Source organism: Anopheles coluzzii, chromosome 2, assembly GCF_943734685.1.
Source record: "Anopheles coluzzii chromosome 2, AcolN3, whole genome shotgun sequence".
NCBI classification, from domain to species: domain Eukaryota; kingdom Metazoa; phylum Arthropoda; class Insecta; order Diptera; family Culicidae; genus Anopheles; species Anopheles coluzzii.
This window is the reverse complement of record NC_064670.1, coordinates 100,738,975-100,755,255: the sequence shown is the minus strand read 5'-3', so window position 1 is coordinate 100,755,255 and position 16,281 is coordinate 100,738,975. Positions and strand designations below refer to the sequence as shown.

Below are 16,281 nucleotides of genomic sequence, written 5' to 3'. Positions count from 1 at the left end.
TGAATGTACAGTAATTTGTTTTCTTTACAACGTTCTATGTCCATTCCTAAGAAATGTTTAACTTCTTCACTATCTGTCATTTTGAATTGTTCTGATAGAGCTTTCTTTACTGTTCCTATCATATCTAAACTCTCTCCCACGATTAGTAAATCATCTACATATAAAATCATAATAATTCTTTTCGATCCACTTCCTCTTGTGTATAAGCAAGGATCATTATTACTAGGTAAGAAATTTAAACTTTCAACAAATTCATTGAATTTCCTATTCCATGTTCTAGAGGCTTGTTTTAAGCCGTATAAAGATTTCTTCAGACAACAAACTAGACCCTTTCCGAGATCAAAACCTTCTGGTTGTTCCATATAAATTTCCTCACTTATTTCACCATTCAAAAATGCTGTACATACGTCCATTTGATGAATATACCAATTTTTGTAGTTTGCTATAGCAAACACCGTTCTTATGGTATATAACCTTGCAACTGGGGAGTAAGTGTCAGTGTAATCAAAACCCTGTCTTTGTGAAAATCCGCGGGCTACTAAACGAGCCTTGTATCTAACTTCTTGTTCATTTTCCCTCTTTATCTTGAAAACCCATTTGCATGATATTGTTTTTCTACCTTTTGGGAGTTGTACTAAAGACCATGTTTTGTTACTCTCAAGCGAATTCATTTCATCTTGGACTGCTATTTTCCACTTATTCCAATCAGGCCTATTCTTTGCTTCTTCTAAAGATCGCGGTAAATCGTTCACAAAAGTTGTTGCACTTAATGCAAACCCCACATAATCCACCTCATAGTTTTCATGCCATCCGGGTGGTTTACGTTCTCTATCAGATCGACGACTCGATGATTCTGCTTCTTCGCGTTCATCAGATCGATCATCCATCGCTTCTTCTTCGTCGCATGTCCGGAAACTTTCGTCTACTGTGCTCGGTTCAGATGTTTCACCAGATTTCTCGATTTGCACATTTGGTTCGTCATCATCGTTTTCATCGTCAGAGATGTGCTGTATTGCATGCTTCACAAAACACATTTTCGTTTCCGAGGCTTCTTTTGTCCGACACATCCAAACCGCGAACCATATCACCTTTCATCAGCTTATCCAAATTTTTGAAACTAAGATGGCCAAATCGACGATGCCATTGTTCTAGGTTCCGTGGAATTTGTCCACAAGAATAATACGCCTCATGTGTGTTCGAATTATTGAAATTCAACCAATACAGTTTTCCACGTAACTCTCCTTTCACTATTAATTTCCCTCGTTTTGTTAACACTTCTACGCACCCATCATCAAAAATAACTTTAAAACCACTATTTGTTATTTTCCGTATGGATAACAAATTTGTAGGAGCTTCCGGCACATACAAAACGTTTTTCAGGGTAATTGGAATTTCATCACTTCCACCACGATCAAATACTATATCACCTTCATGCCAAGCTGTAATAAACTGATTTTCTTTCGCGACCGAAATATTTACTGGTGAACTTAATTTCCTTAACTCGCCAAATAAACTCTTATTATTCGATATATGCTCCGACGACCCAGAATCGACAATCCATGTTCCGTCAGAATTCATCGGAAATTTCCCATTGTTCACGAAACACACACCACGCGAATCGTCATCGTCACCACCAAGGTACGCGCTGGATTTCTTTGTTGGGTTTCTTCCCGTTGCTTTGTTCTTTTCTGGACACTGATTTGCCTTGTGGCCGTTCTTTTTACACACAAAACATTTTATTGTTCTCGTTTGCTGCTGTGGTTTTCGCTGCCAACCGTTTGCACTGGAAAACGCCGCTGATTCCGAACTCGAGCTGTCCACCACACTATCACTTTGATGCTTTGTCTCTTCGTCAAGCAGTCGACTTTTCACGAAATCGACAGTTAAGCTATTCTCCGGCATTGTTTCCAAAGCCGTCACGAGCGTTGCATACGACGAATTCAAAGTAAGAAGAAGATGGCAAATCACATCTTCATCGTCCATTTTTCCACCAGTTGCTTTGTAATCGCGCACCAATTTGTCGAATTCCAAGAAATGCTCTCGAAGCGAGCCACTTTGGTGTTTCAGCGCAAGCAACTTTTTCTTCAAGAACATTCGGGACGCTAAACTTTTTCTTTCGTAAATACTATGGAGTGTATCCCACATTTCTTTCGGAGTATGTTTATCGCGAACATATTCCAACTGCGAATTTGCTATACGTGAGATCAGTAAAAGTTTACACTTCTTGTCATTTTTACTAAGATCATCACCATCTTTTCGTTCTTTCTGGATACATTCGGAAAGTCCTTTTTCTTCTAATAGAATTAACATTCTATATTTCCATGAAGCAAAGTTCGTTCCATTAAGCAATGGTAACAACACAACTTTATCATCTTCCATGGTTCAACACCACCAGTTTTCACTGCACTGTCCGTTAAACAATCACTTCACAAAAGAAGCCGGTATTCGTTTTCGCAGTACTGGATTAAACGTGTTCAGGCGGGACTGGGCCCATAACCTATTGAGCGTATTGAGCGAGCGCAGTAAACACAACCGTTGCTGTCGATTGCCAATGCTCAACTGAGGTTTTTATTCTACATTCTAGTTCAAGATATTTACAAGTGTACAGTTGTATATGTGAATACATTAAGCACGGTTTCCACGTATTGAATTGGTATCTCAACAGTATCAACACCAACGACCATTACTCAAATCTCACTTGCTTCAGTGCTGGTGGTTTCCATTGGAGTTTAGTATTTAAACAATCGTATCGCCGTTCTAGTTCTAGCGATGCATTACTTCAAAGCGAAACCATACAACAGTACAGAGGAAATGAGAAAGCTCTCCTCCAAGCAAGGAAGCTCAACTGGTTGGGTATCCCACAAAAAGATGGCGCCACCAGCTTTTTTGCTATTTTTAGAATGCATGAGTCGTTTGTCGTCTGCTAAACGAAGTCTTTCTATATTCCGTTTAGATAGAGTGCTTGAGTCGTTTAGAAGCCGTTTAGTGGTCGTTTAGTGGATTTGTGGCACTTGGGAAGTCAGATTTATGTGGATTTACTTCTCGCACGCGGTGAATAACAACATTTACATGCGAAACTGATTGGAAAACCCTGTAATAGTCACAATTTCAATGAAGCGCTACTGGGAAAACAAACTGCTATGATTGTTTCTTCTTCTTATTTAGCATAACAACCGTTGTCGGTCATGGCCTGACTGCATCACTAATGGGCTTGGCTTTCAGTGACTTGTTGATTACCCATAGCAGGATAATCAGTACTACGTCGCAAGGTCTATTCGAGAATTGAACCCATGACGGGCATGTTGTTAAATCGTATAATTGACGATTGTATCACAAATCCGGCCTATGATTATTTGCCCCTTAAAATTTTACGATTCTCGTCATTTGTAGGTACGACGATAATAATATTATTATTAGTAATAATAATAATATTTGGCACAGTAAATCGTTGTCAGCCCATGCCAGTCTATAATTGGCTAGGTAATCTGTGACTGATTACTTACTTACTTACTTATCCCGCGCTACAACCACTTTGCGGTCTTGGCCTGCCTCAGGAGTGTCCGAAACCGCTCACGGTCTCGCTCCTTCGTCTGCCAGCCCGTTATCGCGGCCTTAATGGCGGACGCCTCCACGCCATCCTGCCACCTCAATTTGGGCCTACCACGTGGCCTCTGTCCTTGTGGACGGCCCAAAAATACTTTACGAGCTGGGTCGTCCGTTTCCATGCATATAACATGGCTAACCCACCGAGCCTGGCGAGCTTGATATGCTGTACGACAGTGAGGTCGCCGTACATCTTGTATAGCTCGTCATTATAGCGGCTCCTCCATTGTCCTTCCACACATACGGGGCCAAGTATCCTTCTGAGCATCTTCATCTCGAACGCGGCTAAGAGGGTTCCGTCAGATTTGGACAGTGTCCATGTCTCAGAGGCATATGTGAGTACCGGTACTAAATAGGTACTATATAGTCCCAGCTTCGTCCGTCGCTACAGGTTCTCAGAGGTGAACTGATTTTTCAGGCTGTAGAATGACCGGTTGATAGCCAGCATCCTTGCGCGCAATTCAGCTTCCATGCTGTTGTCGTTGCTGACCTTTGACCCCAGATAGGTGAATTATGCGACGACTTCAAAAGTGCGTTCACCTATCTGCGCCTACGTAGATTCTGATTATTTATTGGTAGGCCCGCTGATGTTGCCACCATCAGTTTGGTCTTTGCCTCGTTTATCTGCAAATTGCCTCTGCCGCCTGCTCGATCCGTTGGTAGGCTTCTGCTACATAGGAGAGCCGCAGACCAATGATGTCTATATCATCAACGTATGCCAGGATCTGGGTTGACTTATAGAAGATGGTTCCCGTAGTCTCCACCCTCGAGTTGCGGATGGCCCTCTCTAGCGCCAGGTTGAATAGGAGACAGGCAAGCCCGTCCCCTGGCGCAGACCCTTGGTGATAGCAACAGGTCCTGAGAGTTTTCCATCCACCCTCGCCTGGCAAGTGACGTTGGTCATAGTCATTCTAACTAGCCTCATCAGTTTGGCCGGGATTCCTAAAGAGCTCATAGCGTCATACAGTTTTACCCTGGCTATGCTATCATATGTGGCTTTGAAGTCAATGAAGAGATGGTATGTGTTGTGTCTGTACTCAGCCATCTTCTCATAGATCTGCCGCATAGTGAAAATCCGATCAGTGGTTGATTTTCCGTTTCGGAAGCCTTTTTGATAGTTTCCGATTATCTCTTCGACGTGCGGGACAAGACGGTCCTGAAGGATCAGGGAGAATATTTTATAGGCGGTATTCAACACCGTAATACCCCTGTAGTTGTTGCAGTCCAACCTGTCTCCCTTCTTGTGGGAGTCTAATACGAAACCCGTTGGCATAAATGAGAATAAATTAACTTACGATTGGCATGAATAATATGTAATAAAATAAAGATTATTTCCATGTTACTGAAAGATGATTAAATATATTGGGTGGTGTATTAGCCGTAATGTTCGTAGAGAAGTCCTATTAAATATATTCAATTCAGTTATTTCTATACTGCGAATAAAAATTAATTGTATGTTAAATATTTTCAATTAATTATGTATATGTACCTGTTCTATTACCTTACCTGTTATATTTCATTTCATATACTATTAGATTTCTTTCAAATTCTTTCAAAACAAATTTACCCCACTGTGGTCGTTTATCTTGCCTTCGTCAATTTCGATAAGAAAAATTTCTGTAATGAGTTCCCGCCGATAGCTTTTCAGATTTGAATGTTGGTAACGACTTTGCTTCTTTTACCAGTGTTGCTATCAATTTCAAACCCCGTTTGATTAGCTACATTCTCTTTTTAGAATACACCTGTGTTATCGAAATATAATCGTTCAATACACAACTGAACACAATATATCCACACTAGGTCAAGCCTTCAAAGAGAACACACCAAACCCCATGCCAGAATAGACTGGATATGGGCATCAACCCATTACTAGAAAACATAATAATCTATCTCTATCTACTATCTCTTTAAACTGTATTGATCTTTAGGACAGATTGCTGTTTTTAATGCCAATCTGAACCGAAAGAATATTTACGAACCAAACAAGTCAGTGCGTTGACATCTATTAAATAAAGGAGCATCGACGAATTGACTCCAATTCGACTGTATTAAAGCCCCTTAATATTAAAAAAGGTAGATACGCAGCTAAGCAAGTACTCGAATGAACGAATAATATAGAGCAGTAATCAACGCTCAGTTTCTTTAATCAAACCAACGTTAACGTTTCTCAATAAATACCAATTTTCTCAATCCTATTTCTAACCCAACTCAATATTATGTCAAACAAGTTTTATCTTTCTACCCAAATGAAATAATGGTCATGACTTAGCCATCTGCCATGTAGTAGATCTAAAAGCGATCTAAATGCCAATTGGACGAAAAACTCATTGAGATAGGTGGTTATATGAAACAATGCATCAAGAGTTAGTTTATAACCACCATATTTTATACATTACTTCCTTCAGACAGATCAAGTATCAAGGAATCCTGATATGTGGTAAAAGAATTATCAGAGGCCCATATATCGTTGGCAATCCTTATAAGAGTACCTTCAGGCTAATAAGGCTATATAATACAACAATTCATAATGCTCAACGCTGTCCCAATTTCTTTGTGTAGCATCCATAAATCATTCAGAGCATCTTCCTCTCGAGTACCACTATGGGGAATTTGCCTATGTTACTCTCTTTAGCAGCTCATAAAGCTTGATCGTTTATAGTATATATAGCCTGCTGTATCGATTTCTTACTGAAGGTTCTACACATACATCTACCATAAATCCTTCGGAGCATCTTTTTTGCGAATGATACAATGGTATGTTTATCTAGTTTGATCAGCTTGCACAATGTTGCAACGTATGTGGGAAGTGCTTAGTCTGACAAACAACCAGTATTTTATATCAATTCAGTCTGCGATAGAAATAGCACCTGTCCTGGACCTGACGCAGAACTTTAGCAATGAAGATTCTCCTAGAACACAATTTGGGAATACCTCAGAAGAGATTGAACTCTATATCGATCGACAAGCTTGAGCTTGACAAGATGAGTTTTAATTGGGCAAATTTAAGATAAAATTAAGCAAAACAAAGTTGACGATCGTTGCGCATATACTAATTAACAAATGCACATTAAATTTTTACACGATAAATTATTGTCTTCTGAAATTTAAAGTTCTAAGCCAAAGTTTGAGTTATAAAATTCCGATTCCTGAATACTTTGACCAATCATGTGTAGGCCGGACGTGGGTCGATTACTATCAGGACCGCCATCCCCCTAGAACTGAATATCCGGGCCGTGGGTAAAAATGAGTCACGGAAATGCCAGATCTCTAAAACAAATAGGGACAAAGTAGACCCCTCTAGACCAACCTCGGGGTTGTAGTGCCAAAGGGGAAGAGCAATTACCGAAAACAAAAAATCAAAAACTCACTAAACCAGATGAAAACAAGTAAACAATCAATCAAAGCGGCGACGAAATCACGTTAATGTATGCATGTATATCTAATAAATATTTGTCTTGGGTATCAGGAAGTCTAGTAACATCAATCGGTGTACATCTAAATCAGCCGTCAAGGAAACGTTAACCATTCATAGACACAGTTTTGCACAACTACTTTGCTAACGATTTGCTACTTCACGCGTTTCGGCAACTTGTACTCGGCTAAAAGTTATCCATAAATAGGACAGTATCCATAAATAGTATCAATTTTTAAATACTTTTCACTCAACAATCTTTGATATGATTTGGTGTTGCAAATAAGGAACTAAAATACGACTCCTCTAAAACGAGATTTTCACAATAAACTGTATCTTTCTCTCTCTCTGTATCTGATTTATAAAATATATCCTGGACGCAAGAGGTAATTCCCACCTTGTCCATGTATGTTTTAAAATTTAAAAGTCACATCTAGTAAAGTATAGGCACAAATGCAAAGCACAAATGCAAAGTCCCGCACAACAAACCGGGATCGTTTACCTCACATTAAGTAAAATCGTTTAGCAAAAGAAGAATTTAGATTTTATCATCAAAAGGACTGTAAACGTATCCTAGACTCCGTACCCAAAAGTTTTTGTTCTTTTCGCTCTAGAGCTTTCCCTCACTAGAAAAACCCACATTTTTTTAAGGAAATTTTGTTGTAGTTTTTTTTTTTATAATTAGGGGCCATCTTCCACACAGCCATGGATTATCCGGTAGATCCGGTAGAGAAAGATTTTTTCTTGCGCTGCAGAATTACGCCGTCAGTCTATTAGATGCATCCGTAGGATGCACGGCTGGGTTTGCACGTCGTTGTATGTGCACATCGGTCGACTTTCCAAAGCACGTACATCCGCGGATGTATACCTTGCTGGGCGTAGGTATTCCCGGTGGTAAAACGCGACGTTCTCCATCGTTGGATGCGATCAGCTTCACTCCCGCTCCACGCTGAAAGGGGAGGAATACTAATCAAACACACCACGCGCGCAAGGTTTGCAAAGTACAGGTGAGAGCAAAACAATGCTTTCCCGATGAGATTCGCGGACCAGCGTTCTTCCTTCTTCGTGCCGTTTGGCATGCAACCATCGATTGCGCACTACGCAACTGCACAGGCTGCTGATACTGATGATACGCACTTTCACAGAAAGTGTAATGGGTGCGGGAGAGACACAATAGTAGTAGTGGAAGTTGTAGTAAACTCTGCACTATTTGTCGATCCAGTAGGATGTGAGATTCATAGAATCTATCATTCGAGACACTGGCAGACGACACACGCGTACTACATGAGAAATGCTGGTTTTGCAGCCAGTTAAAAGTAAAGTCTCTTAATTCATGCTTTCTCACAGACACGTGTGCGCGCCGGAGAGGCCGCCTTCACTATGCTACGTTCGCTCACAAAAACTCACCCCCTGTATTTCCTCCACCATACAGGGGATACATGTAAAAAAGGTTGCACTTCTGTTTGCTCATAACCCGAACCTTAAATCGTAGGACTCCTCTGTCGGGCATGGATATATTTGGTAGTCCTTTTTAGAAGTAAAGGGTCCTTTTTTCTTAAATGCCACCATTTTCACGAGCCATTATGGATGATTTGAACACATTGTTTCCCCCACCGATGGATGGATTTCGAAAACACACACACTTCAATCCCAATCCCCTTCTCCATCGGTCAATCGCTCTATTTCTTTTTGTATATCTTACGCCGTGTGCATGTGGACGGTAAGTTCATGGGTATGAAAAATAAGCTCGTCGATTACACACACACACACCATGCACCAAACAACGATCAGGACCCCCCGGACAAAGCAGGCTAAGCAATGTTGCTATCGGGGGAAGGGGTCGATCGTTCGTTATACGCGCACATTCATCACAGGTTAGTGATCGAACAGATCTCTTCGTTTCATTGCACTTTAAGGTAAATATGGACGAACACACTGGCGAGTGCCGGCAGCAACACACACACACACGTGGTGGCGGCGGCTGATGATGATCATGACCAAAGCGTTGGGTAATCCTTCGCAAAAGGATATGTCCCAGGTGGGAGAGCCGCTTGAACAGTTCTTGATTTTTCATGATCGCCCACAATTCCCCCGTTTTTATAACTCGCTCAATAGTACGCCCCACCCCAATCTTTATCACTCGTACACACTATTCCCGCGGCGAAGACACATTTTTGGGATTGATGTGCAAGAGTGTCCCCACGTACCCTCTCTTTCTCTGCGAGAGGATTTTGGCGATCGTATGCCACACATCTATCTACACACACGCACTCCACGAAGCACTGGCCACAATATTCACGCACACTGGAGATCTTCCTACTTCCGACGGAGCCCCCGATCCCCCGCTATGTGCTTCGCGCTGCAAAGCACAAGTCCATTTCGATCGAACCACTCTTTATTTCGTTTCAGACACTCAATAGTAGCACGTGCGCGCATCCGTTTGTGGCGCAAACAGGCAACAAGAAGGTCCATTATTATTGGTGGTTCGGTTACGGGGGGGGATTGGTTATTAGATTTGTTGTTGTAACTTTATTGAATACATTTATACTGCGTGTAGGTTGTAGTAGCATTTTGCTGCCGAACGACTTAAGACAGTGTGTAATTGCGGGTAGATGGAGAGGGTGGTGGTTCACTAGCGTAAAAATGTTCATAGATTCCTACTAGCCACACGCGCAAGGGATCATTTGTCGCCCCTTGTCGTATTGCGTCTGCATGTTTGCTGCTGGCTATCGTGTGACAGAGCCTTACACATTCGTCCTGGGTAAGCTTGTTTGTGGGCGATGATATCGGGTGTGTTTTTCTTTTCCATCAAACGCTCTAGTGTTGCTTATCTGTAAGTAACTTCCTATTATAAAGAGTGGCTGAGATTGTAGCGGCAGAGCGTTCTTCCTTTTTCTCTCTCTATCTTTCCTATTTTATCGCAATAGACTTCAGCTTTCGTGTGTTTGTGTGTTCTTATGTTGTGTGTGCTTGGTTTTATAGTTGTGTTTTTCGTGCCTAACATGCTACCGGATGCATATGCGTTATGCCTATTTAATAATTTATTTCCATCGCAAACGGGGTCGGACGATTATCCGAAAGTTCGAAATGATCTTCATAAACACGCACACACTTTGGATTTAAAAAAAAAAAACTAGTAAAAAACACTTATGCGCACGCAAATTTGTTTTGTTGTTTGCCTGTCCTAGAATTGCGGTGCGCGATATTCACGACCGTCTGTGCTTAAGGATTTTCTCTTATTGCACCACCAAACTTCTTAGCATTCTAACCATTTTTTTATGAGCGATCGTCGAAAACATAAACACAACCACACACACACACATACACACACATAGACACTCTCGCTCTCGGATCGTCCTTTTTTAGTGTCGTTTAAATTAAATGTGGATCGCTTCATGACGGTTGCGATCGGTCGATCGTAAAAAAAAAACTAATGCTTAGCTCATACTTATCTAATGCATAATTATATCGCCGCGATGTACATATTCACTGTTTTGCTGTTTTGCGGTTTTGTTTTTCAGCTTATTTATGCGGATGTTCAGTAGTAGGATTTGCTGTTTTGCTTCCGGGATTGCCGCAAAAAAAACAGAGTTCATTCGCCTGCTATATGTATCGCAAGAGCAAATTAAAGGAGAAGCTCCCCCTTCTTTTCCTTGTTGGAAACTACCTTTCCAATCCCTACGATTTAGCACCGCCGTTGTTGCCTGTGTGTTGTTGTTTTTCGCTCTTTTTCGCTGTTTGTAGATTTTTGTAATATTAAAATATATACTAGTCCGCATAATAGAACGCTTTCCCCCCTACTATATTCACATACACGCGCCCCAGCCTCTAGCCACACCGTTATTATGCATTATGCATTCACTTTCCCTTTGTTCGCCCTAATCTACAAAATCCTTGCGCATCACGCATTGGCGCTGTATGCAAAAAAACTGAAACTCGCCGCTACCGCCCCCTCCACATTTTCTTGGTTTCTTATGCCTCTGAGATCTGAGCCTACAGCAAAACTTTTCGCCGCAAATGCCAGGACGCCGCTCGCATATCACACTTTGAACTCACACTTCGAAAACACCGGAACCGTAACATACCGCGCCACGCCATGATCTTCACAGAACTTAAGAAGAACAAAACAAAAATGCACTCGACCGCACTCTTTCTTTTCGCTTTTTCGTAAATCGCACTCGCGCACAACCGCAGTAGACGCCAACGCCAACTTCAATGCACCGAACCGAATCGATGCACTTCTGTGCTCACACTGCTGCTGCTGCTGCTGATGCTGCGGCCGATGGCGTTGGCGGGACTAACACCTTCCTCGAGATACGAGGAATGTGCCGGTCCGTAACGCAACACAGCATCCGTTCACCGCGTTCCGTACGGTGTGTGGTTGGAGCTTGAAGACTGCAAAGATGGCAAATCCAGACAACTTGATTGCCCGCTGCTGCTGCTGCTGCTGCTCGCACGTTCTGTTGTCCATAGCAACACGCGATAGGTTTTCTTCCGGTGAGATGCATGCTGCTGTGACGGCGATGTGGAAATTCCTACACCTCGGTCTGAACGCTTCATTGATTCGCGCATTGATCAACGGGAGAGGTCATTCAGACAGAGAGATAGAGAAACTGTTGGGCTGCAAAATGGAGTTGTTGCGGTGTTGTGGATGCGGTCCTGAAATATCAGCAGGGACACCATCATACACAAACATACACACACACACACAGACACGTTATTGCACACGAAGATCGGAGGGGGGTGGGGTGACGTCAAAGCCTCCGGCGGCGTAGCGTGATGAATGCTTTGCAAGGAAGGTGCATTAGTACGATGCACCACCATCATCTGTTGGCGAAAAGGGAAAGCAGGTGGTATAGTTTGGTCGACTCAAAGCCTCCGCCGTCCTAATATACTAACGCTGATCGTACGGGGAATACTGGTAGGACGGTGAAGCTGTTTGCGTTACAGGCGATGTATCCACGCGGCATCATGCAAGGAAGAGAAGGGAAGAATCGTTAGCGTTGCGTTACGATTATTGATGGGAAAAATGAAGTTTTTGACGGAATCGATTCCGGCTAGCTCCAAAGTTTCGATTCCGGAATCAGCTCTAGAATTGGTATCGGCTCCGAAATTTGTTGCGAAATCGGCTCCGGAATTGTTTCCAGAATCGGAATCAGTCCCGGAATCAGTTTCAGAATCGAAATTGGCTCCGGAATCGGAGTTGGCTCCGAAATCAAAATCGACTTCGAAACGGTATCGGTATCGGCATCTCCATAAGATTAGGCATTTGAATCTCAAGAACTGATTCTCAATCCAGAGCTTTTTCAATTTCTGGAGACCGTTACCGGGGCAAATTGCGCGATTCTTCGATTCTTCCCAGGTCAATTCCGTTTCTTGAACCGATTCTGATTCCGGAGCCGATTACGAAATTGATTCCGGAGTCGACTACAGAATCGGCTCCAGAGTCAACTCGGAAATCGCCTCCGGAGTAATTTCCAGAATCGGAATCGGCTTCGGAATTGATTCCGAACATTAAATTGGAATCGAGTAGGTTCGATTTCGAGCTCCCACCACGATCATTGGTGACAAATGTCTATTTTCCTATCACTCGATAAGGTTAAAGAGAATGTAAAGTCAACTATTCTGCCAATTACCTTCGAATCATCGTCTATCACGATTGTTATATCCACGGTTACCACCACCACCACCACCGCCGCCGCCACCACCACCACCGCGATGCTGCTGGTTACGGTCACTGCGATGATTGGACCGATCGCGATCTCCACCCCGCTGCTGTCCGCCACGGTCGGACGAATTGCCCACACCGCCATCTCCACGGTCGTTCTTCCGGTGCATGTGGTGATGGTGCATCGGCGGTATCATGGGCGGCGGCACATGGTAACCGTGGCTGGGCAGTACCGGGGGCGGTCCCTTCATCGTCGCCAGGCCGCCCACCAGCCCTCCGACCGCGCTGCTTAGCCCTCCCTGGCTGCCACCGCTGCTACCGCCGCCACCGGCGCCACCAGCACCGCCAGCGCCCATCCCGTTGGCCGACTTCCACATGAACTCCTCCATCTGCTCGTACGCACGCTTGTCGTATATTGCGGCGGCGGCCGCCGCTGTTGCCGCATGGCTACGGGGAGGCGGCATGCCACCGGCTCCGGTCACGCTGCCGGGGATGGAACCGGGCGGCAGCTGGTACTCCGGTATCGGCAGCCCATCGTAGTACCGCGGTGGCGGTGGCATATTGTCGTACGGTAGCGGCATGGCGGGAAACCCGGGCGGCGGCGCGTACGGCATCGGAGGCAGCTGGTTCTGCATGTTGCGCATGTAGTCAGCCACGTACGCCTCGGCCGCCGCAGTCGAGCTGTACCCATCCGCCCAGCGATGATGGTGAGCCGGATGGTGCATCGCCCCGAATGCAGCGGCCCGCGACATACCGCCGCCCCCACGGTCGCCTCCATCGCCGCCGCTCCCACCGCCCATGCCCATGCGGGGGCCCATCCCGCCACCTCCGTGACCTCCGTGGCGGCTGCCTCCTCCCATTCCGCCGCCGCCATGTCGGTCTTTCCGGTACGGTGCAAACATGGAGCTTCCCCCATGGGAACGACTACCGCCGCCGCCACCGCCTCCACCACCACCCCCGCCATCTCTTCCACCCCTCGGGCCCGGGTACATGCGTCTTCCACCGCGCCGTATCGGGCCAATACCGCCGCTGCCGCCGCCGCCGCCACTTCCACCACTGCTGCGGCTGCGCAGCCCCGACGATGACGACGTGGGCCGGCCAAAGTTGGGCGGCCGGCGGAACGACTTCGAGGCCGCCTTTTCCTTCATCAGCTTGGACGCTTCCTTCGATTTCTTCAGTATCGGCGTCATGTCGATGCCGGTGTCCTCGGTAAACAGCCGGCACAGCTCCTCCGCCACCTTCGGCTCGATCTCCTGCCCGTCCCGCCCGATCTTCACCGGCTTGTCGTCGTTCCAGGCGTTGTACAGGTGCGAGGTGCTGGTGAACGGCAGCTCCTTCTTGCACACCCAGTCTATCTTGATGACGCCGCCCAGCGCCTTGGCCGACATGCCCGGCGGCAGCACCCAGTCGACGGCTGGCAGGTCGCGCCGCGCCTCCGCGCCCATGCGCGCGAACCCGGCAAACTTGCCGCTCTCCTTCACCGAGAACAGCAGTATCACGTTGCGGCTCTCGCGGAACGCCTGGTTGAGGTTGGCCTCGTTCGGCGGCAGCGTCGACCAGACGCCCTTGCTCTTGGACAGCGCCACATTGTCGTGGTTGTTCGATTTGATCAGGAAGAAGCGCGCCTCCCGGAACAGGTAGTTGATCTTCGTCACGTAGTCGTACGATTTGACCGTGTTCTTCGTGCCGGCCGCATTGCCGGCCGCCTTCGTGCGGCTGCGCTTCGCTTCCGGCGCACCGGACGCCGGGCTACGGCTGCGCGACTTGCGTCCGTCCTTTTTGCTGCCGGCCTCGCTGCTACTACTGCTGCTGCTACTGCTGCTGCTACTGCTGGTGCTTGTGTCGTTCGCATTGTTGGTGCTGTTGTTGGCTGCATCTTCCTTCTCCTCGGGACCATTGCTCGCACCGCCAGCGGCGGACTCCTTGTCCTCCTTCTTCTTGCCGGCGGACTTCTTCCCATCCTGTGATGCACCAGTGGCCGCTTTCTTTTTCTTCTTCTCCGCAGCCGTTGGCTTTTCAGCGCCTTCCTTCTTCTCGGCCGCGGTAGGAGTAGTGATAGCCGCAGTTTTAGCTTTCTTTTTGGGCAGTTGCTTGGCAACGGCCGCCTTTTTGGCGACAACTTTCTTCTTGCCTGCAGCTCCCCCCTTTGCCGACGCTGCTTTAGTTTTCTTTGTCCGCTTGTTGCTACGGCGCCCTTGCTCCTCCTCATCATCATCCTCCTCTTCGTCATCGTCCTCTTCCTCCTCGTCGTCGTCATCATCATCGTCCTCTTCCATGGGATCGTCCAGCTCTTCCTCGTCCTCCTTCGCATCATTCTCCTCATCGTCGTCATCATCCTCTTCCTCCTCCTCTTCCTTTGCATTGTCGCCGTCGGTCTTATCCGCCGCAGCTTTCTTCGTCTTTTTCTTTGTCGTTTCCTTTCTCTTTGCGGCACCGTTCTCCTGCTTTGGGGTGGGTTTTGCGTCGCCCTTTTTCTTTTTGCCGCTTGCCCCACCGTCGCCGTCGTCGTCGTTGTTCTCCTCCTCTAGATCGGTACCGACCGAGTCGGATTCGGCCGAGCTAACCGAGCTGATCGATGGATGCGACCCGTCGGCCTCGTCCGCGTCCGGCTCGTCCGCATCCCCATCGCCGGACGCTTCCGATCGGGTGTCGTATGAGTTTTCCAGCGCCTCCGCTATATCCCGCTCCGTCTCGTCTAATCCGAGATTCACTGCGTCCAGATCGGCCATCTTGACTCTTTCGGTGTGTAACAGCAAACGCGCTGTCGCTCGCTCTCCCTCTCTCTCGCTCGCACTAACGGTTTCTCCGACGATGAAGCACACGCACACCACTACAAACACACGTCGGTCGCGTCGGTGTGTTGATTGAACATGAAAGGAAAGAAAATAAAGTTAATTTTCTGGCGATTTTCACTTTTCCTCACACACCCAGCTAAAATAACAAAAAGTGGCCGAGGGGGGAACTAATAATTTTGCACATTTCAGAACACACTTCTCTACGAGAGAAAGCAAACAAAAGCGGCCGTACTGGTTGGCTAAGGTATTGCCTACGATCCTTATAAAACGTCCCAAAAACAGCAAATTCGACATTAATTTCACCTTTCTACCACTGCATTTACTTTCACGCAACTTTACAAACAAAATAAAACACAACCTTGCCCGCTGCACCACTTTTAGCAGCATCTTTGCTCAATTACCTGCGAGTAGGGTGGCTGGTTTCCTGTTCCTGCCCTTGTTCCGATGCAAACTGTTTAGCAAAGGTGGAACAGGAAGCGGAGGAAGTGTTGCAGTGCGGAGGAAGAAGGCGTTTCGTCCTACCCAGAATAGAACGACCAATGGTTTGCCAATTACCAACGGCGGAAAACAGTCACATTAGCAATTTCAGTACGCACTTTAGCCTAGTTAAACCTACACACTTATTTTAACATTGTTTTTCGGCAATATTTTAGAATATTTTCGCCACCACCCGATCGCTCTGTGTCTGCTCTATTTCACTCGCACAGAACGTTTGCCCAAGTAGCGCTTTTGTGGATTGACACTTTCGCAGAAACGTTTCGGACAACGGTGCTGGGTTTGCGAATCATGAATCGTGAAAAAAG

At 46.0% G+C, this 16,281-nt stretch overlaps 1 protein-coding gene across 1 annotated transcript; it reads right to left on the bottom strand.

Annotated features, from left to right (window-relative positions):
- Positions 1-11,584: 11,584 nt before the first annotated feature.
- On the bottom strand, positions 11,585-16,194 carry LOC120961094 (YTH domain-containing protein 1). The gene is made up of 4 exons (XM_040384758.2): positions 15,880-16,194; positions 12,652-15,513; positions 11,915-11,950; positions 11,585-11,842 (listed from the first exon to the last, which is right to left on the bottom strand). The coding sequence occupies exon 2, from the start codon at positions 15,410-15,412 to the stop codon at positions 12,659-12,661; it is 2,754 nt and encodes a 917-aa protein (XP_040240692.2). The 5' UTR covers positions 15,413-15,513; positions 15,880-16,194; the 3' UTR covers positions 11,585-11,842; positions 11,915-11,950; positions 12,652-12,658.
- Positions 16,195-16,281: the final 87 nt, after the last annotated feature.